The sequence below is a fragment of the Anneissia japonica genome, unplaced genomic scaffold, assembly GCF_011630105.1.
Source record: "Anneissia japonica isolate Jap-2015-1 unplaced genomic scaffold, ASM1163010v1 scaffold1356_len1145284_cov175, whole genome shotgun sequence".
In the NCBI taxonomy this organism is placed as follows: Eukaryota; Metazoa; Echinodermata; class Crinoidea; order Comatulida; family Comatulidae; genus Anneissia; species Anneissia japonica.
Genome location: NW_022706987.1, coordinates 673,231 through 699,005, shown reverse-complemented (window position 1 = coordinate 699,005; position 25,775 = coordinate 673,231). Strand labels below are relative to the sequence as shown.

Below are 25,775 nucleotides of genomic sequence, written 5' to 3'. Positions count from 1 at the left end.
TTTCCAGAGACTTATGAACTGTCATTAATTTCACCCTCCCAAAGTCTAATTGCTCAAAATTCCTTTTGACAAAAAGAAATGAATGCTTTGAATTTGAAAATGCATTTCTAATTTTCTCGTAATTGCTTCACAGATTTGAAGAACGGGAGGAAACACTAGCAAGAACCCGGAGTACACATGCCATTAAGAGTTCGAAATCACTGAAGCAATCTAAAAAGAGTTACAGCGCCCCCAATCTGTCAATCACACGAGATGACGTCCATGTTTGTATCCTGTGCCTAAGAGCAATAATGAACTTCCAGGTAAAGAGGTCAAACAGATCGTACATTCTTTCGCTTTCATTTGCCGTGCTATCATTGACTCTATTGGGGATTTTACTTTAGAAATATATCTCTTAATTTTCTCATTATTTCATACAAATTGCATATTAAAGTATAATGAAACCAACTTAGACAAAAACTACTGCAGATTTATCTATGCATAAGAGGATTAATTTAGTTTATTTTGGGAAATATGAAGCTTTCACCTAATTGAAGTGATATGCCTTCAACAGTGGGGCGTAGATACTGAACTAGTTTATAAGTCTTTAAATATTCAACTTAAAAAAAATGTGCAACTATTATTTCTTTTACATATTCCACCTTGATTACATAAATGCCATGATATTTTTACATGACTTGTAAATCTAATATTGTATATGGTATTAAAGCATAACAAGAATTGGGTTTATGAGAGCTTCATACTTAAATAGTTTTTCTTACAATCCCAGGGTTTGTTATGTCCAAAAGCAACTACATACCCTGAGTTTAATGTTGGCATTAAGATATAAAGTACCATATCAATCATTTTAAGGTGAATATCAATTTGTATTGGATGTGATTAAAATATAAAACATATTTATATAAAACATACTTTTGCAGGTTTGAATTAGTACTTTATAATAATAGATTTGTAATTATTTTTGGAATTTGATGATTTCTTCTATTTTTCAGTATGGTTTCAACATGGTCATCAATCATAGTCAATGTATCAATGTTATTGCTCTCAGCTTAAATCACCATAGTCCAAGGTACGACCTCATTTAATATTATTATAATGTTTATTCATGTGCAATTACTGACTTCATTTAAATTTTCCCATGTTTGTTGATGTTAAGTGAAAGCATTATTATGTTCAGCATATTTATTCGTACACAATATTAATACTTTATTTATTCAAATAAACGCTCTACTTTAAATAAATGCCTCCCCCCCTCCCCAATCATCCCACAGAATAGAGCCTCATCTGGAATAATGGCCTCTCTCTGGCATTTATTTTTCCCTGAATAAACGCCCCGCCCCCCCCCCCTCCCCAATGACTATAATCAAGTATAAGGGAAGCAACATCATTCTCTATACATTCTATTTATATTCTACTTTATCATTTTTCCCATGATTATGACGTCATTTTGTGATTTGGTTTGTGAAAATATTTTGTAATCGTATACACAATAAATTCTTATTGAATTGAATCATGTTAGTGTGAAAACTTCTCTTATTTCTTTTATTTTCTATGTGAACAATTGATTTTTTAGCTTTTTATCATTGATCATTTTTCTCATAGTGTAAACAGGCCTTAACCATTATTTTCTTCACCTTTTTGTCAAACATGTTTTTGTGTCTTGAAAAATCAGTTGTACATAATATATATATAAAAAATTAAAAAAATTCTTCCATATAATAGTCTCGCTTATCATTGTGTATGGACAAGAATAGCTGTCATCTGACTGAATAGATGTTACATATTGTTACTACATTTAGATTTTGAAAATGGTTCTAAGAATGAGCATGTTTTAATATTTCACGTTTATTCAATGTTTTCACGATAATTTATGTCTTATTTGATCCACAGAACAAAAGCCTTAGTACTGGAATTGTTAGCTGCAGTGTGTCTGGTACAAGGAGGCCATGAAATTATTTTAAGTGCTTTTGATAACTTTAATGTGGTACGTAGCATTAGAAAAGAGAACACCAATCATTATAATTATACTGTATTGGTTTAATATATTATCAAGTTGAGAGATATCAGCTCTTTTTAATTTTGAACAATTATGGCATTAAGAATGGTTGTGATATATGATGATGGTGATGACAGTTAAGATAATAGTAGTAATAATAAGAATAATAATAATAATAATAATAACAATAATTATTATTCTTATTTATGATGTTTTTCAAAAAAGTTGAGCAAAAATAAAAAACAAAATTAAGGAGAAGTGTAAGAAGATATGAAATAGTAAAGTAAACAGCCAACACTCAATAATGACCAAGAACAAAACATTGATAGGATATTAATGTCATAAACATTAATAGCAATTGTAGTTAACTTTCATTTCTAAGTGGAATGTGATTCTGATACAAAAATATTACTCTACTCATCAACAGGTGTTTCATATTAACCAAGACCATCTTTGTCTCCTAGCATTCAACTCATATTTCTTATCTACCGCTGGTTTTATATTCCCGATTCTTCCCTGAAGGCATTGCTTGGAATAATATATGACATTGTTGGCATCTCTGTTCTACTCCACATTTCCATGGCATTCAATACTTGTTTAGACCGTTTCAGAATCCAGCAGTGGATTCAGGGGAAATGTGCCAGAATTCACGGGCTCCCACTACTTCTTTGAAAATTGTTTCAAAAAATGAAGAATAATTTTTTAAATTCCAATTCAATTTATTGGCTATCTAGAAGTGCCATATCATAAATTTTTTTACCATCAGCCCCAACCAAGCTGGGGCTTAGGTGGACTAGAATTTCCATCTGTGAAAGTCCTTCTGTGGATCCCTTTATTCAAAATATTTGAATCCATCACTTAAATCCAGACCATTGTATTCCATCCATTATGTCATGTTGTATCGATAACTAATAGAAAAAAAGTAATGTTGTTTATGTAAACACTACTCAGCGATTAGGATATATGTGAGCTTAGCTATCCATTACAATCTCTTCCCTTTGAGAATTACGAAATGACTAAAAGGCATCATGTCAATGACTGGATAATGTGATGCAAGGCGTGTACTGTCTCTTCTAATCTAATTGATTTTTTTTATTTGGATTTCTTTATTATTAAGTGATGCACTATGCACACCATTATGTTTTGTGTGACAACAATCTGTGGTTTTCCCACTATATGGTGACGAAAATTTGTGGTTTGCTCATATATGGTGACCAGAATCTGTCGTTTGCCCATATATGATGACAAAAATCTTTATTAAGCAATAAATGGTTTTCATTAAATTTTTGAGTGTTTTTCAGATATTGATTTCCATGTTCTGCTCAGAGGATAGCATTTAAACAATGATAATCTGCTCCTTAAATGTCTAGTCTTTTCAATATCTTTATCTTATACAGGATTGCCACTTTGAAGTTGAATACAAAAAATAATAATGATATAATCCCCACTACACTTTAGTTATTCTGTCAGGCATTTGCTATTCGAACCAAGTAATCACTATTCATCATTGTTTTATAAATTGATAGTGAAAACAGAATTAAGGGAACTACAGTTTAATTTTGTTGCTTCATGTACTGTACTCAGTAGAATAATAATGAACGATAAAATAATAATTTATAAGTATATACAGTATTTTGACATATATACAGTATACTATAATCCAGGCTATCAAATTATTCTTATTGTTCGAACATGTGGCATGTCTAAATATGGCCATGATGACATTACATCATAGTCATATCATAACTATATATGGGCAATAAACATTTTTTTTTTTGTAAATTAAATACTTCCTCATTTTCAATCAATTTTTCAAAAATACACATAAAATTACGGAAACAAGATGAATAAAGAGAACAATAGACAATTAATTTAGCTAATAACAAGTTTTAAAATGTTGTTTTTGCCAATTCGCTGGCCTTTAGCCATGTTAAATCTGGATGTAGTAATTTATAACTAAGTGTTAACTAAAATGGAATACTACTAATTGATTTTCACAGGTTTGCAGGGAAACAAAACGATTTGAGCGTCTTTTTGAATACTTTAAGAATTATGAAGAAACAAGTATCGACTTTATGGTAAGGATTTTATTCACTTTTGATCCATCCATAATTTGGTTCAATCAATTAAATCCAATATTTCAGCATTTGAATATTGCCGGATTAGATTGGTAATCTGTGTGATTAAAGGATTCAGTATAATCTAGTTATTAATGGATTTGTGGAATTAGCAATGGTGTTGTGAAGAAGGATCTGCAAAGAGTTAAAAAATGGCAGACGGCACTGTAGTAAACATATTTGTTGTTTGTCTCACTGCATAATTCATCATATCATGCATATAATTTATTTTAAATTATGTGCAATTATAATTGCACTTTCATACAAAAATTATAAAATATGGAATTATATATTCATAAAATATTTGTGAATATGTGTCTGGAATTTTTAATATACATTTTTTTAGGTATATTGAAGCCAGGTTCTAGAGAAAAAAAATGTTGTACAAATGATTTTTTAAGACACAAAAAGGGTGTTTCATGAAAAACTGGGATCAGTCAATGAAATACTGATTGTTAAATATTTAAAAACTGGAGAAAGGGGTGTAACTACCTATTTTTTCTACCATTTTTCCCCATGTTTTTAAATATTCACAAATCTATATCTTATTAAACTATTCCTGTGTTTTACATCCTTTTTGTGTCTTAGGAAAATCAGGTGTGCAACATATCAACAAAAATATTTAATCCGTGTCTGGCTTGAAATAATTGTAAATTTAATATCTGAATTTAATCAAAATGAAATTATGAATAAATAAATTAACTAAATAAATAGATATCAAAGTATTATTGTTAAAAGTATGTACATAGTCCCTGATAAAGTTGGATACGTCACTTGAGAATGTGGATTGCTAATCCATGAAACATTGAAAATTTTCGACCAATATTACTGGTTTAACACAAAAGAAAATTGGTATAAAAATGCACAAGAAACCAGATGAATTTATTTCAACGTATGTATTTATTGTTTTATAGTAATATAAAATCTTATATAGAAATATGTAATGTTTTCTTTTCTTTCGTTAACAGGTTGCTTGTATGCAATTTATCAATATTGTCGTACATTCGGTTGATAATATGAACTTCCGGTCTCATCTACAATATGAATTTACCAAGCTGGGTCTTGAAAACTATTTAGAGGTAATTAATTATTAATTGTAGTTTTTGAGATAAGTGTATATATGGGAAGTACATACATATATATTATTGGTACTGTTATTATTGTAACTATTTAAGGAAAACAATACACATTGCATCAATATAGCATTATTTAAAAAAGATCAGAGCAAATTTTTAAATTTTAATAATCTGTAGCATTGAAATGAGGAATAAACAAAACAATGCTGAAAACCAAACACTTCTGCATCGTTCCCCAGCAATAATTTCCGTACTTACTAATTTTTTTTTCTTTTTACAGAAGTTACGCAATACAGAGAGTGATCGTCTTCAGGTGCAAATACAGGCGTACCTGGACAACCACTTTGATGTAAGCAATCTAATGGAAGACTCGGAAACAAAGACGGCTGCCTTGGAACGTGTCGCTGAACTCGAGGATCATATGTATAGGGTAAATTTGACGTATATCAAATAATGCTTTCAGTATCGCTTCACAAACAATACAGCAGATATAAACTTCCAACAGAAAGCTCAGTGTATTAAATTACTTTAAAGTTTATCTCATATTAGTATCCTGTTTTTCCTGGTATAATAGAAATTTAATAATTTAAATCTAAAACAATTTTAAATATAAAATTTTAATTTCAATTTTCATTGAACCATGTTTTCAAAGAATAGGCAATCTGGTTTATGCTGATCACTGCAGCCCTAAAAAATTGGATTGAAGAACAGATCAAATTTCTAATGAAATAGTAGCAGTGATCTCGCCAGATTCAACTCGAACTCTTTAAAAAGAATTCTGGCAAAAGGGTTGTACTAGAATAGAACTTTTTTTGTAAATCAGTGATATTTGATTACTGTAATGATAAACCAGTGGCGGATTTGTAAAAAAAAATGAGAAAAAATGTATAGTTTTATTGTTTATTCATAACCAACAGCTGAGTGAGAAACTACAACAAACTGAAGATGACTGCCTTGCCAAGATTGCTGACTTACAAATTATGTATCAAACAACTTCCAAGGAGTTAAATGAAGTAAAAGTAAGCTGTGGAAAATATAGTGTTTTTTTTTTTGGGAGATTGGGTGATTGGTTGCTAAGAATTTTAGTTATTCGGTGTAAACACCAAGGATAGCCCACGACAATCCCCTACTCATTCCAAAGAGTGTACTGCGTTCTCTAACGTGCACATGGGCCATAAATCCAAACAGAACCAACCTCTTAAATGTCTCATCCGAAAGACAGTGTGCTATTGTAACTTGTATTTCAGCCCTCCAGCTGAAACACAAGGAGTGGCAGCAATGGGAATTGAACCGGTGACCTAGAGATCTTCACGGTTCAGCGCACACACAGTGGCTACCACCAGAGTGAAGTGATGTTGTGCGGTTTAGCTAGTGTGTGGAATATATGTTGGAGTAGATTATTTTTTAGGGATTGCAAGCTGGTTGGGAATGAGACTGATACTTGTGTTTTGAGATGTATGTTGGGCTGGAGCAGGTAATTTAGTGGGGGTGGGGGAAGAGGGTGTGGTTATTTGGGGATTGGTGGGTTGACTTTTCTACTTGGTACATATATTATAAGATTTATATAGCACACATATCCAATTAAGTGCCTTTTTCCCTGGCCATTTGATACACAATCAATCACACACAACGTCCAACTTCCTCCACTCCCTGAAGAGTATTCCTTGTTATGCGTGTAATCAGCACTACTAATTTCATTTCAAATCATCCACTTCCTACCAAATACCCATTTATACTCCTGGGTGAAGAGAGGCAAATGCAGATAAGTGTCTTGCTTAAGGACACAAGCAGTGTAATGATCATCGGTCTTCAACCCACAACCTTCTGATTGCAAGTCCAACCCCTTACGTGCTGCGCCACACACATTTACGTGTGAGATATATAGATTGTTTACTGTTTTCTTTTTTATTAACTAGTACCACAACGAAGAAGCTAATAAAGAAGTCGAGTCTTTGAAACTTGCATTGTCAGAAGCCAAGGTAGCAGCTGCTAGGGCTGTTCAGCTAGGATCTGGCCATGGACCGGGCGGCGGAGGACCAGGTGGTGGAGGGCCGGGTGGTGTAATAACCAATGGAATGGAAGGTTTTGGAGACTTGCCACCTCCGCCGCCACCCCCTCCTTCCGGAAATGCACCAAATGGTAGGTCATTCAACACAGCTTGAACTTTTTCTCTATTATCGTAAAACCTCCAATAGAAGCCCAATGGGCTTAATCTCAAGAAGAAGTCCGTCTCGAATTTTACCCCCTCCCTCCTCTTTAGTTTGCAAAAGTATCCTTGAAAAGAAGCCCTTGGTATTGTTTTCAAGATAGCATAGGCTTCTTTTCGAGATACAGTAGTACAGTACATACACTGTACTTGAATTTCAAAGAAACAAAATTTGTTAAAAACGCGCTCGGTTTAGGACCTACAGTATTTTAATACGCAACATGCTACAGTGGCCCTATTTATTATTTTATAATAGTATTTCCCAAAATTTACAGCTTTCATTTTGAAAAGAACCCCCTTCTTTACTTTGCAAACATAGCCTCAAAAAGAAGCCTATCCAAATTTCACAAAAAAAAAAAAAAAAAGAAGCTCAAGGATTTTATTTAAGATTTTACAGGACATATAATAAATAAATATGAATATTAATTACATATACAAAATTAGAAATAATTTGTATTTTTAACTCATAATCTATTTAATTTCATGATGGACATGGTGTTTCTTTTTCTACTTTTACCTGTGCTCCATATTGATATTAATGGTAGGTTTGGTTTTATGATTTATTAATATCTATATTTTTAGATATTAGTTTACTAATTCTTTGTTATTCTTTCTTTCATTAATATGGAAATAACACATTCGACATGCAATTAATTACAATACAGAGTGTGCACCATTGCAGTTGTCATTCATAAAAGGATCATTTTCATATACTGTACCATCAATTCTCTCATTTGAAAATACTCACCCGTAAATGACCTCTTTCAGGCATATAAGCTGCATATTTTCTGGGTGTTTTTTTATGTTTCTTTTTATAAAAGTGTGGTGTAACTTTTGAAATAGTTAGATTTCATTCATCTTTGCTATCCAGTACTTGTATTTTAGATGTGTATTTATATTTATTGTATTTTTACATTTTTCTGAGTTTTTTTTATATTTTTATAATTCATAAGTCTGTATGTACAGCTTCGTACCTAATTGGAAATGTGCTGGATTCCTGCCCAACATGTGTTCCTGATGCTTCTTGCTTTTAATTGTTGTTCACAAATCAGTTATATTATTGTGTGTGTACAGTATGTGAAGCATCGCATATATTCAGCTGTCAATAGAGATTACACCCTGCTTTGATACTACTGTATCTGTTTCTACAGTATTTGTCTTATACACGAGAATTTACGATGGCCTTGAATTTTGTCCGATGGTGACTAACATTTAAATAGTTTAGTATGGTTATGGGAAATTCAAAATTAACTCAATTCATAAATAAAACTCTTCATTTTTGCTTTTAATTATCTTTTTTTTTTAAATCAAGCTATTTTTTTACATTATCTTATTTACTAATAACTAAAACTATTTTTTCATTTTATCTATTATTATTTAGCTATCTTTATATATTAACTCAATTACTAATACTAATAACTAATGCCTTTGTTATTAATTTTATTTGTAATTTCAAATTAAGCTATATCTTTTGTATCTCAATTACTAATAACTACAACACTTTATTCTTTATTTTGTTTATATTTTAAAAATTATTCTCTTTTTTATATCTCAAGTCATTACATTTAAATAAAACTCTCACTTCTTCATTATATTATCGTTTTTACGATCACTTTTTAATCATGCCTAATTTTTTTGATCTACAGATCTTCCACTTCCACCCCCTCCACCTGAAGCAGAAGCACCTCCCCCACCACCGCCGCCACCGCCTCCCCCGTCAGGAATTCCTCAACCTCCAGGAATACCTCCTCCACCTCCGGGAGCACCCCCACCGCCTCCAGGTGCACCTCCCCCTCCTCCAGGAGCTCCACCACCACCTGGAATGATTGGCGGAGCACCAATTGGATGTAAGTTTTCAACGTGTTAGTCATTCATTTAAGTAAGATATTTACCTATGAATTTTTATGAGAAAAAAAAGTTTCCTAACCAATAAACCAGGTATATACATTGTGATAATTTTGTATTTTTTGCATAGACTATTAAATTGACTTATATTGATGGTAATGGTAATGGTTGGAGACTTATATAGCGCATAATACATAACTATTTGATTATAAATAAATGTGCAATTCATTGTTTAATGCTCAACTAACATGATACGTTTCCAATGGTACTCAAATGTTAAAGTCTCGTTCAGCCGTTTCCGAGTCTATAAGTGGACAGAGGGTTTTTGCTTGTGTGAATTGATAGCCAGATTGTCTCAGTCCTGTACATTTGTATTCCCTCTCCTTTTTTGTACACGAAGTATGAAACTGTGATGTGTAATTTTTCTGTTGTAGCTGTTACAATCAAAAGAAGAATCAAGACTAAGTATCGTTTACCAGCTCTCAATTGGGTGGCCTTCAAGCCAAACCAAATCAGAGGCACAGTCTTCAGTGAATTAGATGACGATAGAGTTATGAAGGTACCAATTAGCTCTACTTTCTTTACCAGATTGGTAGCACCTCTTAGTATCATAAAGCACACTCCCTGAAAAATAGCGATTACTGCTTAAATTCCTCAATACGATATAAACACTAGTGGTGATGACATTGGGCTACTGTAAAGTCAATTTATTGGTAGCAACCCTCTACTTATTTGCATCATGTTCTAAAGAATTGGGTATTGTAATATAACCAACTGGGTTAGTATTTAAGTAGTAGGTTTAACTATCATTATAGCGGAATTTTCATTGTGAGTTTCAAGTACAGGGTTTGTCACACATAGATTATTGGGTTTTAATTACAAACTAAATATTTCACTTATAGGACTACCAGTGTTCCCCATTGGTTTGTATCTTTAAGTAGCAACATTAAATGATCAAATGGAAATTAAATTGACCTTTTTGGAGTATTAAACATAAACAATTGACCATTCAGAATAGAGCCAAGATTATGCGTTTTCCCCCACAAACGCACATTTTAATTTCCTTCACATTTCCGTTTTGCGGGACCTTGCAACAATATTTGAGCGGCAAATTTGTAATGTGAAACTCTAATTGTATTGTGTTGGGTTTTTTTTATTGTTTCTTTTCTGATACTCACCTAGCTGAGACACAAGATTGCTAAGTTTTGATTGGAGTGAATTGCATTTTTTTTACTGTACATTGCATTACTTATTTTATAGGATATTGATTTTAATCAATTTGAAGAGGTGTTTAAGACAAAGAGCCAAACGCATTCCAAAGATATACCTGATGGCAAGTTGAAGACGTTAAGTCGTAAGGAGAAGACATCGTTGCTAGATGGAAACAGGCTACAGAACCTGGCTATCACACGACGCAAGATCATGCTACGAAACGATCAAATTGTTGCAGCAATTAGAGCGTAAGAACGGCTTAATTGATATATTATTTTCAGATGACTTTTGACGAGTTGATTAACCAAGCAACCTAAACCTATATTATCAGGGCTGTTTAGAGGGGCAAACTCTTATATTTTCCTGGTGGTAAAACAAGTCTTCTCGGATAAGGACTATAAACCGTAGGCCCAGCGTACACAAGGACCCAGTACATCATTTGAGATAAGTAGAGGATACTCTGCTGTACTGGTACAGACAATGAGAGATGCTGATACCGGTTTACCAGGTGGTACAGATACAAAGAAATCAGAGGCGACGCTGCTGGGCGGCTAGGAGGGCTACAGCCCTCACATAGTTGCGATTTTACTTTCCTTGGGCAGAGACCATCGCCAAATCATTAACAAATATTGTTTTAACGTATAAAATGTGGAAAAAAATTAAATAGTATGATGTAGATATGTGAAGTGTAGGTTAGTGCAATAAAATAGATTTCTAAAATTTTGACTTTGCAAAATTTGGCTGTTATCTCAGAAACATGATTTGCAACAAATGACTGGTTTGGATTTTGTTCTCCACATTTTATGTTAAAATTATTTTTTTCTTTCCTCCTTCTTCAGGATGGACTTGCACACTCTGCCATTAGATCAAGTGGAACAGCTGAGTAAATTCATTCCCACAGACCAGGAAATCAAGAGTTACAAACGATACGAAAAAGATCATCTACCACTAGATAAACTAACCAATGAAGATAATTTCATGTTTTCGGTGAGCTTCATCATTTTAATTATTTTAAATCATTTTCATTCATTTTGGGTGTTAGAGGACACCAAACATGTAGATAATGCTTCAGTGAGGGAAGCATCAAGGTTGCCAGATGTGACCTATGTTGTCATAGTTGGATGTAACTGCAGTAGACTTCGGGACCGAAAAAGTGTCCCCTAAATAGGGGTTGGTTGTAGTGTTAAAAGATACATTTCCCTCACTTCACGGCCAAAAAAAGTGTCCCCTAAATAGGGTTCTACTGTATTTATAAACCACTGACAATTAGACCAACCACATGGCCGTGGGATATGGTTGAAACAATAAAAATAAGTGTGATCTGTGGCATGAGATGATTAAGATGAAAAATATAACCTTTTTTTTTACATTTGTCATTTAAAAGAAGTTTACTAAATTTATTATTTCTTTTAGTATGTGTGATGTGGACTATTATTTAAGTTATTTTGTTTAAATGGTTTTTTTTATTGTTCTAATTATGCATTGCACAGCATTTTCCCTCATTTGAATGTATTAGTTATTATATTTTTTTTTATTAAATTGCCTTATGATAATTAATGCTCATTTTGAAATGTAAACTTTTTTAACTTTCTAGTTGTGCCGTCTGGAGCGTCTTCCTCAAAAACTCAGCATCATGATGTATATTGGGAATTTCCTGGATATCATCCATGCCCTGCAACCGGTACGTATCTATCTGCCTTCTATAAGGAAGACTGAAGTTCATGACTATGGGGCTTTCCTGTTACTCGTGTCCTTACGTAAGGCACTTTATCCACCTTACTATGTTTTTCTCTGCCTAGAAGTTTAAATTGGTACCCGATAGACTGTAAATGTTTTAATACAAAAAATATATTTGTCCTTTACAGTAATAATGCACCATAATCTAAAACTGATTATTATGCGTATAGCAATCAGAACCATTTGTATCCTATAAGTTTATTATTATTTATATTTTATTATGTTTTTATATCTTTATTATTAAATAGCTCTGTGATTTGCAAGAAAAGTACAATTTTCAGACAACCAATTTATTTTTGAACAAAATTTCAAATTGCAATTATAAATCCGTAAAATATTTTGTATAGCATTCATTGATTCAACAGAAACAATGATAACACTGGGATTTCTGGCTCACCAAGTCATAGAAGTATTGGCTTCTTCAGAAGTTCCAGGACCCTTTTTTAGACATAATAACCTAATGAAATGGAATAGAATTGGAAATAATCGTGCTTTGTTCTTTTTCAGCAAATACATGCTGTTATATCAGCTTCGATTTCAATTAAGAATTCCAAACTTATCAAGAAAGTGTTAGAGGTAAGCCTTAAGCGCAATTTTTTAGAAACAAACAAATTTTTTTTTTCATCATGCACAAAGCATACACTAGGATGGAGAGGTGTACCAGTGTATGCACCTCTTGTGAAAATGAAAAAAATGATTATTTCAAAGGACAACAATCATCATTTTACTATACAAAGAGTATAGAAAGCACGCTCATTTTGAGTGTCAACAAAATATGGCCATATTCGACTGGTCGTTCTTCGTTAAACCACTGCCACCTGCGCAGTGGTAAAATCCTACTTAACGAAGATGACCAGTCGAATAGAAAACTGGTAAATACTCGACAAAAAAAAAAATGGCTGCATAGTTACCGTGATACACGCTGCGTAATCAAGGCTGCTTCGGATTGTGGCAATATGGGTTTTTCGTAAAAAATGTTTTCATCCAGTTTTTGAATTCTGTTAGCCTTCTGTCACCTGCATAACTTAATGCTGATTTACGCATTCTGGTTACATTAATTTTCGTTGTCAACGAAGTCTATTTTACGAACCAGTTGAATGAAAATAATACTCAACGAAAATTCATACTCAACAAAACGAACCAGTCGAATAAGCTCAAAATGTCTTTATACACAGCTATAAGAAAACACCTGCTGCTTTCGGTTGCCATTTTTACTGTCACCAGTTGTGCCCAGCACAGTTTATTTATTATCTGTGTTCAACATTATTGGATTCCTTTTTAGAGGCCGATAGTTGGATTAATGTTACTACTTTTAGAAATGAATGCGTTTTAATATCTTTCGTGGGAGTGAACTTCCCTGAGACATCCTAATGCAATGGGTACACTTTGTGATGACGATGGCAACTTCCATTGTTACTAGGGGAGTGACGTACAGTAAATACAAATTGAAGTTTTCTCTTTTTCCTTTCTATACTCTTTCGCTTATGTTAATAATATTTGTGTGTTGTTTTTTTTTCCCTTTGCAGTAAAACAATATTACAAAAATGAGCTTATAAAATATATTTTTACTCGTAGGTGATCTTAGCCTTTGGAAACTACCTGAATAGTTCAAAACGAGGAGCAGCGTATGGATTTAAGTTATCTAGCCTTGACACAGTAGGTTTCTTTTTAATTTAAAAAATATTACCGTAGATCCTCGTTTATAAGCTTACCCACTAATTTAAGCCTTCCTTGGAGAAAAGTCGAGGGTATGCTTAGAGACTTTTAAAAATACTAAACAAAAAATGAACTATTGGATTAGGCATGCTGTGATGGAAAATTGCCTTTTGATTGAAAACGGTATTCACCGGGTATATCCTCACCCCTTAAAATCAGCCCAATTTTTTGTGTTGAAGGCGGTTGCCTTATACCAGAGGAACTGTGGTGTTGGTAATTATTATGGATAGGGTTGTAGCTGGGTGGTTTCCATTCTCACCTTACAGTCTCAAGGTCCATGGTTCAAATCCTGCAAGATACAAGATATTTCTCATACTGTAACTAAACAAGTCCATTCTTAAAGCCTCACAGAGGGAGTTAGTTTGTAGAGCATTGCAAGTGACATGTGTTTGCCACTATTTGTTTTGTTTTTTTTGTCATCCTCTATTCCTACAGGTGACAAACATAATGGCATACTATTTTAGAGTCTCTCTTTACTATCTTATCGGAGTAATTTTGCAGTTTATTATTTATTTTAAAGATGTTTTGAATATTATTTCAGCTTTTAGACACAAAATCGACAGACAGGAAAATGACGTTACTACATTTTATCGTTGAAACGATTGACCAAAGATTTCCTGAGTTGCCGGGATTTACAACTGATCTGCAGTATGTACAAAAGGCATCGGCAGGTATTAACTATTTTTTATTTTTAAAATATATATTTTCTTCTAAAGAAACTGCCATCACCCTTTTGTTACAGTGAGGAGGAAGGGAAGTGAGGGAAGGAAGGAAAAAAAAAGCAAGGAAAGTAAATAAAAATAATAATAAGAAATAGAAGAAGAAGATTGTGTAGACATTGAAATCATAAATGCCTTTCCTGAAATCAGATGCCATTTTAGGGGGATTATCAGAGAAGAAAGTTGGAGGTAATATTAAACATACTTCTCTGGAACTCAGCTTAAGAATCATGGCACAAACTAGAAACACATTTGAACATCTGAAACAAAAGCTTGTCATAACAAGCCTAATATGCTAGAAAATGATATAGGGAGGAGGAACTGGACATGTTCCCCAGCTTTTGCCACTGCTTTCTTTCATTTTTTAACAGAAAAAATACTAAATATGTTTAGTAACAGCATATACTGAACATGAATTATACCATTATTGTATACTTAGTTATCTGTATATTTATATTATATTATGAAATTGGTACCCCATGAGTTTAAAAAATTGTTGATCTGTCCCTGTCTGGTGACTAATATCAGAGTGCACCCAACCTGTGACAATGACAACCATTTTTTTTTTCATACAAAATATACTACAATTTATAACAACCATTCCCATCATGTAATTATTTTTTATATTTAGGTGAAAAAAGTATACAGCATTCTTCCTCCTTTTTATTAACACACTATTATGCAATCATTGATTCGGACTAATTAAATTGTTTATTTTTAAGATTTAAATGATATATATATATTTAAAATGTTTTTGGTTTTATTTTTGCAGTTTCATTAGACAATTTAAAAGCTGACATCCATCAGTTGAAACAAGGGATGCAGGAATGTAAGAGGGAGTTCGCTGTCAACAGTGAAAACAGTCTCTTAAGAGACTTCTTAATTAATTCAGAGGAAAAACTCAAAAAAATTGAAATTGAAGGCAATAAAGCTACTGTAAGTTACATTTAATCATTGTTTTATATGATGAGGCAAGTCTTTCGTTATACCTTGTTTAGTGAACCCGCTGACTGCAAACGATGATTTCAAATCAAAATAAAATTTAATTTTTGGCCAATTAGCGCACCCACCGGCAGAAAAAAATAAGTTTTTCTTTATTTTTATTATGCCCTCCACTGCCTTGAAATCTCCAAAGATATATTTCTTCTTAATTATATAATTTGATGCATTTAACAATCCTATTTTACGTTTACCAATAAAAAAAATTTTTTTCCTCCGTCCGGATGATTTTGGCAAAACTTCGCTAAAAAAAAATACAAAATTTATTTTATTTTTATTCCACCCTCCTGCGATAATCTTTAACAAAATAAGTACACGAAACAAGGAATAAAAAAAGTCTCCCCTAATGGTAATGGTAAACCTGAAGCTCTGCTACAAGGCCGGATTGCCAATCTCTCTTTTTCCTTTGCGTTCGGGCGAGACCTCAAGGCTGTGAGGGGGGTTGCCGGTCCTCCCACACCGCAAGTCTGTTTAACATTCATGTACCCATTTACACTCCTGAGAAGAGAGAGACAAACATAGGTATTGTCTTGCATAAGGACACAAGCAACTTACACTCTTGACTACTCTATAAATATGAGTTATCTTTGTTTTATTTTACTGTTCTATAAATAGTTAACTGTGCCAAATAAAATACTTTTGTGCTTACTTTATACATTATGGTTTTTCGTCAATTATAACTCTTCATGGAGTACAGTATTTCAAATTGTGTCTAATTATGGCATAACTACCTGCAAAGTATTATCCCAAGTCATGTATTGGTGTTATAATTAAAATCATTATTTTAATTAAAACTATAATAAAATTAGTTTGAAGCACAGCTTGACCTTTTCAATAAAATTATTAAACTAATTGCCAGATCATGTAAGTACACAACAAAAATATTTAATTTATCATTTACAAAGCAGTTATAAAACTATGTATAAAAATATTATTATAATTAAAATCATTATTCTCATCATTCACTAGAAACCAACTTAGTAACATCAATTTTTATATTGTACACCCAATGTTAGGGTTCAAAACCAAAATATAGACACTAAGTGGTTTATTTTGTTGTATTTTTAGGAAGCATACAGTGAGGTAGTTGTGTATTTTGGTGAAAACCCCAAGATGTGTCCACCTACGGAATTCTTCCCCATGTTCTCACGGTTTGCATCGGCCTACAAGGTAGTTTTTTTACTTCATGATGTGTCGTGTTTATGATTATACGAACGAAAAGTGCTTATAAGCATTTTGTGATGTTTATAAAATTATCAAGAAACCTTGACAATTAAATATAATGTTTATGTTTCAGAGAGCAGAAAAAGAGAATGAACAACGAAAAAAGTTAGCTGTAAGTTTGCTGTCCTTTTTTGTACACACTTTTTAACTCACAGAATTGTATTTGAAATAGTTTAATGGTTAATGGTACTGTACTGTGTTTGTTATTTTTATGTATTTTTTGGGCAAAAAACAATAATGACAATCATTCATTATTATCCTTTAAAAAAATTATTTACAGAAAGCAGCAAATGATACGAAAGCCAATATTGAAGCAGCGAAGAAAGCTCATGCCAATGCAAACAAGAACAGGAAGGGCCAGGTAAAAAATGTAGATTAAATGAAAAAAGCTCTTACTTACATCAATTGTCATTAAACTACATTCAAGGTGTTTTATTTCCTAATACTTGCAATTCGGTTCAATTCATTACTTCAGTGTGCCATCAAGGGCCATTTTCCTCTGACAAACATTACAATACAGTGCACTTCAATAAATTATTTTAAAAAAAGATAGGTATGATTTGTCTGTATAAGTGAGTTAATATTGGTCTACATGTTCAGACCTAAAGGAAGAGGAGATTGTGGAAGGGGTGAATGGAAAGGGAGTATGCAAGGGTAAGAGAATATGCAAGGAATGATGTTTCAAAGTGGGAGGTGCAACAGGGGATAGGAATTAGGGTGTTGCGAAGAGATATATTGCATTGGTGAAAGAAAGTTAGGTGGGAGTAATGGGGATTATTTTCACTCTGTGCTATCTTTCCAAGGCTGCAGAAGAGTGCAAAAGATTTGTTGGGTTTCAAAAGTGAAAATATTAAACTCATTAAATATGGGATGCTAAGCAGAATGTGTAGATAAATCCGACATTTTTTAACCAGAACTATTTAATTGTGAGCAAGAAAGAGTATGGCAACTGATCATGAGACAGATTATTTCTATAGAGCTACATTGAAGATTGGCTTACCAGTGAAGATGTTTGCATTCCAGTCCCAATTATTGCAGTGTCTGGGTTAAGTCCTATCAATACTTTAAAAAAAAAGGAAAATGTTTTTATTGTAGCTAAACCAGAACCAGTGTCACACAGCCTTTCAGAAGCTATTTGACAAAGGGTTAAACACAAACTTACAAGATACACAAAAAATATAACGCTACAAATGATTATCAAAAATATTATTTACGATTTATTTCCAAGAAAGATGCAGCTACCAACCCTGCATTGGGAATTAAAGTTTGAATGCACACCATTAAATAGCAACATTTCCTATTTAATAGTGTGTCATGTTCCATTGCTTTAAATACAAAACAAATGATTTGACTTATTTGTTCAAACAAACAGATTTTTAATCTGTTCGTTAGTAATGAAATAAATAACCAAAAAAATCCCATCAAAATATTTGTCTCTTGTGACAACTAATGGCATGGCTGCTGTTTGCAGTGCCTATGCTGTCGAGCCTGGCAACACAACTCATTCAAGTCTTTAAAAAAAAAAATGCCAATAAATAAAGAATTAATACTGTAGTCATTCAAAAAATATATTCTGAAATTCTATATTTAATCTGGTAGTCAATGGACTGACAAAGGTTCTTGCTTTACTGTCTTTCAGGATGCATTAGTAGCAGAGCTTCAAAATTGTTATGTTAACAAAAAAGAGCTTGGAATTAAACCGGTTTCTGATGGTGCACTAGAAGGTATTATTACAGGTAAGTCTTCACATCCTTGCGATAATCCAAATGTAAATTCATATCAAAATGTCGGATTTAAATGATTCTTTTACCATTATATAACTTTCATTTTACACTGTAACCATCTATTAATAACTATAAATTGATTTTTTTTTTTGCGAGAAATGACTGGTTTGGCTTGTCTACATAACTTAATTGTTTTTGAAGTTTGTAACAATGAAAGGCATTTACTATATTAGTATTTGTATAACATAAGATACTTCCCATTGTTGCTGAAATAATTGGTTACCATTATTTCTTTTCTCTTATACAAGGAAAAAATCATAAAACACTAATTGGGTAACTATGGCTTTTATTTCCAGCACTGTGTGGTAACATAATATATTCCATTATTCAAAATGCAGGCTTGGTCACCTTATAAATATCACATTTTAAAAACAAAGGCTAAATTATTGTCCTTTTTCCAAGAGTCCTTTAAAGAGAGTCATTCAATAATTAATAACTTTGATTATATTCATGATTATATTATTTAAACCATCATCATTTGAATTACCTCAAATATATTTATCACTGTGCCATTTACATCCCATTATCCCTGCCTCACTCTAATCAGGAAAATATTAAAACATTCTAAAATCTGCTTCTTACTTCTCCACTCCATCCGCCAAACGAAGCCTAATCCAAAGAAATCTACATCTTACTTCCGATCAGCACTAAATTCGAGGAGTGAAATACATGTAATATTGTCAATGTGTGAAAGTTTCCCACATTGGAATCGGCCCAGTAGTTTTTGAGTTAAGCGCCTGGAAGGACAACACACCAAAAACAGACACGCGCTATTGCAATAACTTTTCCTCCTCCTTCGGAGGCGAAGGTAATTGTAATGAACACCTTGCTTCTACATCTGTAACAGACAGTACTCTGTATAGGTGATGGTCACTATATAGCTATGGGACTGAGTACTGTAAGTGGCTTCTCACTCGGACATAATTGCAAGATTATATATACTTTATTTATGGCAACTGACTTATTGTCTATCACTGCCTCACACCATGCTCACGTTTTGCATCACTCCACATCTTTAAACCTTTTTTTGTGTTTTGCAGTGGACATCTCCCTACATTATCAATTTCTGCCTATATTATTCCTGAGACAACTATACCCATACTTTTTCTTACATTCCCTGCATATCTCTGAGACCCCCAACATAATCCCCATTATCTCAGAGCTTTGCATTTATTGCCATGTTCCTTTAAATTAATACATATCTATACTTTGTCACACCTCCCATATTACTGCAGATCTAAACATCACATGTTACTACATCATCACAGCCTGACATCATCAGCAAATTCTTATTTTGTTTATCATATTTTTATTTCATCGTTCATTGAATAACAATGACCACTAAGTATTTTAAATATACTTTTCCTTGCCATTGTAACTCAATCCATGTTTTCTATGATAATTCAAAAATATTCTTCTTCGTGATGAATTTCCAATTTGGTGAGGATATTGGCTTAATCCTGCAGATACACAAATTGTTGTGCTTTGTACATTATCTTATCACATGTTTTTGTTACTATAAACAATATTTGATATACAGTCATTTGAAATATTCCATTATAATAATACACAAATATTTTTAATATTTATATACCAAAAAGCAAAAGAATAAAAGCAAGAGAATGATAATTGTTATTGTTTCATTCAATTCTAGATCTAAAAAACGAACCATACAGGCGTGCTGATGCTGTGCGACGCAGCTTGAGAAGAAAACAAGAGAACCAATTCCGCGCCAGCATCCTCTCGGACGAAATGGTTATATGAGAGTTGGTAGTATAACCATGTCGTTGAAAGACAGCACATCGCATCATTATGAAGATATGCAGGTTCGGTCTGTCTGTAGTGGTAATACAATTTTTAACTTGTACAAAAACCAGTACAAAAATATTTAAACCTTCAGACAACCTTGAGTTATATAATGTTTACTTCTTTTTGCTTTGTATATGATATTGTTTCCGTTGTTACTGTTGAAGTGTATTATTAAAGAATTGAACTCCAACATTGCGGTGTTTCCAAAAAAGATTTGTGCATCTAGAATTCCAAATAAGAAATTTATGCTAATTAAATTAATTTTAATTCATAAATTAATTGTTCAAATTGGCGAAGTCTAAACTGTAAATTGTTAATTATTTTTTAACTGATAACACTTCTTTTATACCGTGTACAAATGTACATAAATATATAAATATAATATTTAGTGCATTTTATTATGTAAACATGATACTTGAATTATTATGCTAATAATATATTTCTGAACAATACAAAAACAATATTTGTAAACTGAGATATAATTAAATCGGTTTTTTTTTACTATTTGTGAACAATATTTTGCAACTGGAATTAATGAGCTCTTACAAACTAGAGAGAGAGAGAGAGAGAAAAAAAAACAAATAATTTACCAAAAAGAACTTATAGGCAACAAAGTAACATGGTATTTTTAACAAACTATTTAACATTTTGTATGCTCTAAAATTTCGATTTTTTGTTCCTTTGAACAAAAAAAATTACTGTATTTTTAATTATTAAATCTTGAGAATGTTTCTACAGTAGAATTCCTAAACAATAGCATTACAATAGCAGACAGATTGGTAATTTTTCTGTAATCCTTTATGAATATTGCAAAAGGATATAGACAAAGAAATGGAGTTTGTAAGAGATTTATAAACAGTTATTAATTTACTATCAATTTACACCGTATACCACAGGTGGGCGAATAGAAATTAAAACCCTATATGTGCGGCATGCCGATCGACATTGGCTAGAAAACACCTTGTTTTTTACGGCCCGACACCGATCATATGTAAAAAGTAACATTAAAATTCAGAATAAAGTGGTGTAAATGCAGTGCTCAGAGGTTTTTGAAGCTCACTGGAAACATCAAAGTTTAGGTACGGCCCTCTGTGTTAAATCGAAAATTCACTTTGGCCCTCCAACCGATTTTTATGCCCACCCCTGCCCTATAATACATTAAGCACCCTTCCAAGCCCTACCTTCCCCTTCCTAACACCATCCCCAATTAGATTTTTTTTTAATTCTTGACTGGCACTTGTATCTTTAAGTTGTAAATGGAAAATCTTTATCAACTTAAAATTACATTTCTGGCTGGCTTCCGTGAAAGAGTGATAACAAAATGCATTCATTGAAAACCAAAGATATCACAGGCAAATTACTTTGTTTTGAATTTGTGATGAAATTAGAGTGTTTATGATTGTAACTAATTTATACAAAAGCAGATGTTGATTGTACATATACCTTTCTATTCCTTCTTACAACACAGTTGAGATAGGTTAACTTGGATAATGTATGCAAACTTCTAATAAAATGTAGGCCTACTTTTAAAAAAAGCAGTGGCTGTTAACCAGTCTTAAACAAATTCCTAAATCTGATTAGATTTTACTGTCCTAATCTAATAAATATAATGTGTATAGAATTAAGAATTGGTATTGTATGACTGGTGTAACAATATCCACTGCCTTAAATACACCAGATACATATCTTTTCTTTTACACTCCCTTAAAATCACCAGATTCATATCTTTTCTTAACTGCTAGTGCTTGTTGTGCAAACTTGTTTGCCAGTATTTTTTAATTCACAATTCGAAAAGGTGCGAGAATACTAGCAGTGCCCTACTTATAAATACCCTATACACATAGATTACAACCAAAGATCTTAGAATTAAAAGATAGTGTTCTCCGCGAACTATACACATAGATTACAACCAAAGATCTTAGAATTAAAAGATAGTGTTCTCCTCGATTTCTGCGTGCAAATTCTGTAATAATGCAGTGTAGGGCATCCTCTAACAATTACAATTACTTTTGACATCTATGATCTACTTTCAATTTCTGGAACAACAACCATAGTAACAACTAGGACGCCCTCTCTCAATTACTTCGTATTGCATTTTACTGAACATCGACGCTTCTATTTGTTTACGTGTAGATTCGCGAAGAGTCCTATCTTGTTATTATAAGATCTTTGATTGCAACTGAATTGCATACACTGTACATGAACACTGGTTTGTTATCAACCTGTTACCTGTCGGTGCCATCTGCTGTCAGCAGTTCAACAACCATGGATCTCCATCCCTCTCGATATTCAGCTCTTCTCACGCATTCTCTATACTTCATATCTCGTTATCCCTTGACACTGTTTTATATAGCTAAGATGGTGTTGTAATTGCTTTTTTATATCATGAAACTTGTAAAGCCCTGATTGGTTGTACTGAGATACAGAATCCTGTCCCCAGTCACTTGGCGTGGTGTCAGTAACTTTTTGACAGAGTTTACATTAAGATAGTCCTTGTTGGTGCTACTGACCTTCAAGATCCAGTCCATCGTCACTTCCAAACAAACACAACTTGGGGTATAGGATAATCAGTACATTGATTTTATTAATACGTGATCATGTATGTACAGGCATAAACAATTTTTGTTGCAAACTCGAAATTGTAATCATATCATTTAAAGTCGGGCTCCAGAGGAATCCATATTTTTGATAGTTTGTACAACTGATTTTCTAAGACACAAAAAGCATATTTGACGAAAAACTCGGAAGGGGCTAACAGATTATTAAATATTCAAGAATGGGGGGGGGTGTTAAAAGTGCAACCACCTCCCTCATCAGTTTTTAGATGTTCAAAAATCTGTATCTCTTTGGCCACTCTTGAGTTTTTTGGTGAAATATACTTTTTGTGTCTTACAAAAATCAATCAAAATTTTTCTTCCGGAGTATGACTTTAATATTTCCAGTAGATTTTCATTTTCTTAGCTCATGACAATCAGAAATACATACATGGTGGAGGGATCTTTGATAATCTTATGAATTGCTTTGTCTTTTTTTAACACAATTAACTTTTCATCAATGTTGTAGATTACTATTATATATGGTTTTAATAAGTTAATAATTATTCCTTTATTTTACTACTTAATTCATAGTTACTGATTAAAGTTGTTTTTATTATGATTATTATGATAACTATTGCTCTAGTAAAAGGGTTCATTCAGTTTTGTTTTTAATATATTGTTAATGAGTATTTTTATATTTGATAACCAAAATATATTATAGCATACTGTAAAACAGTCTTTGCAATTAACTTAACAGTAAAGGAAAATTTATGTTTACGTGGGTTCATTTTACAAATACTAAACATAACTCTGGTAGTGCAAGCTTCTAGCTAGCAAGTGGGGTTAATGGGGGGGGGAGAAGAAATAATTTCAATTTTATTGAAGGGAATAAAAAGGCACTAGATTTTTCAACATAATTAATATCTTACAGACATACAAAGTACTAATCAGTTTCTCAATTTTATCCACTTTCCAATTCAGAAATGCTGATTTGTTAGTAATTTTTCAAATTATAGTATAATTTTTGAAGTATAATTGCTGTTTTCAACTTGTTTTAAGGTAAAGCAGTATTTACACACACACACATATCTATCTATCTATCTATCTATCTATCTATCTATCTATCTATCTATCTATCTATCTATCTATCTATCTATCTATCTATCTATCTATCTATTTATCTATCTACCTATCTATCTATCTATCTATCTATCATATATATATATATATATTATATATATATGTGTATGTATGTACATGGATATTTTTTAATGTATTGTTATTGTTAATAAAGTATGTTTAATAATTGCTATGAATTTATTATACAGATATTTTATGTAGTAAGTTTTTCCACATATTTTGAGTCATGTTTACGATGAATATACAAAATATTGCATAGGTTTTTATCTTTATTTTGTAAATAAATTTTATTTTTAACAAAAACTGAAGTGAATCTAAGTTGCAATTTTCTAGTACTGTACATGGATACAATATGAAATAATCCAATCCACCAACACAAACTTCAACAACTTACATGACACATTAATTCAGTGTCTCAATGCACCAATTTGAGGGAGTGCTGAGCAAAAACAAAGTAATAAAGATGGAAAATGATATACAAAGAGAAAAAGAAGATAACAGAAAACAAATGGTTACTATGGTAATATTACCAAAACCTTCACTTTCTCATTGGGAACTTCCTCACTAAAGATTTCATCCTGGCTTGTTATTCTATTTTGTTCAGATTTAGGCACTATTGTCAAACAGTGATTTTATCACTCTTCAATTCTATGTTTATTTGGCCAGCAGGGGTGGCGCAAGGATTTGCCCGACGGTGAGGGGGGGGGCGAGGTCCCCGACGAGAGGGCCGATGCCCCGACGAGGGGTCAGATTTCCCCGACGAAAGCAAAGTGGGCTTGGTCAAGCCTCGATTAAAAGGTTCCCAAAGTGGTTCTGTGGGAGGGGCAAGCCCTCAAAAATTTTGAAAATTTAGGGGTTTTAAAGGCTTATTAAATCGATATTAGAGCTGTCTCTTATACACATCTAGATGTGTATAAGAGACAGGTGTGTATACATACATAAAAAAATGAGTAGTTGCATACAATTTTTCCATGAATCCATAAATCCGAAAAAGAAAGGGGGGTCCGGGGGTTCACCCCTAGGAACATTTTGATTCTCAGAAGGCGGGAAATGAGTTTTCACTTTCTGAGGTGTCTTTTAATTACTTTTAAATTCTTTTCCCCTCTTTAAAAACGGTCAGGTAAATGTATCGCATTGTTATTACAGTAAGATGTGTATAAGAGACAGTATTTTGAGTCATGTTTACGATGAATATACAAAATATTGCATAGGTTTTTATCTTTATTTTGTAAATAAATTTTATTTTTAACAAAAACTGAAGTGAATCTAAGTTGCAATTTTCTAGTACTGTACATGGATACAATATGAAATAATCCAATCCACCAACACAAACTTCAACAACTTACATGACACATTAATTCAGTGTCTCAATGCACCAATTTGAGGGAGTGCTGAGCAAAAACAAAGTAATAAAGATTGAAAATGATATACAAAGAGAAAAAGAAGATAACAGAAAACAATAAACAGAAGTTAGAGACATACTACTATGGTAATATTACCAAAGCCTTCACTTTCTCATTGGGAACTTCCTCACTAAAGATTTCATCCTGGCTTGTTATTCTATTTTGTTCAGATTTAGGCACTATTGTCAAACAGTGGTTTTATCACTCTTCAAAGTAACAATCCTTTCACATGACAAACATACATGATAGTGCAGG

General features: G+C 32.5%; 1 protein-coding gene across 7 annotated transcripts in view; it reads left to right on the top strand.

The window, feature by feature from the left end:
* Positions 1 to 24,414, top strand: part of LOC117106240 (formin-like protein 2) — a 52,389-nt gene extending 27,975 nt beyond the window's left edge. For 5 of the 7 annotated variants that reach the window (XM_033247593.1, XM_033247588.1, XM_033247587.1 and 2 more), the window contains 22 exons: positions 134 to 302; positions 993 to 1,069; positions 1,891 to 1,984; positions 3,997 to 4,074; positions 5,082 to 5,192; positions 5,470 to 5,619; positions 6,107 to 6,208; positions 7,106 to 7,328; positions 9,042 to 9,242; positions 9,675 to 9,799; positions 10,501 to 10,700; positions 11,292 to 11,439; positions 12,047 to 12,133; positions 12,697 to 12,765; positions 13,765 to 13,845; positions 14,447 to 14,576; positions 15,397 to 15,560; positions 16,692 to 16,793; positions 16,921 to 16,959; positions 17,128 to 17,208; positions 18,487 to 18,583; positions 20,286 to 24,414. In XM_033247593.1, coding sequence (XP_033103484.1) covers positions 134 to 302; positions 993 to 1,069; positions 1,891 to 1,984; positions 3,997 to 4,074; positions 5,082 to 5,192; positions 5,470 to 5,619; positions 6,107 to 6,208; positions 7,106 to 7,328; positions 9,042 to 9,242; positions 9,675 to 9,799; positions 10,501 to 10,700; positions 11,292 to 11,439; positions 12,047 to 12,133; positions 12,697 to 12,765; positions 13,765 to 13,845; positions 14,447 to 14,576; positions 15,397 to 15,560; positions 16,692 to 16,793; positions 16,921 to 16,959; positions 17,128 to 17,208; positions 18,487 to 18,583; positions 20,286 to 20,395 — 2,638 coding nt within the window. In that variant the 3' untranslated portion in view covers positions 20,396 to 24,414. The remainder of the gene's footprint in view (positions 1 to 133; positions 303 to 992; positions 1,070 to 1,890; positions 1,985 to 3,996; positions 4,075 to 5,081; positions 5,193 to 5,469; positions 5,620 to 6,106; positions 6,209 to 7,105; positions 7,329 to 9,041; positions 9,243 to 9,674; positions 9,800 to 10,500; positions 10,701 to 11,291; positions 11,440 to 12,046; positions 12,134 to 12,696; positions 12,766 to 13,764; positions 13,846 to 14,446; positions 14,577 to 15,396; positions 15,561 to 16,691; positions 16,794 to 16,920; positions 16,960 to 17,127; positions 17,209 to 18,486; positions 18,584 to 20,285) is intronic. The other 2 variants (XM_033247591.1, XM_033247590.1) reach the window with 2 other exon arrangements.
* Positions 24,415 to 25,775: the final 1,361 nt, after the last annotated feature.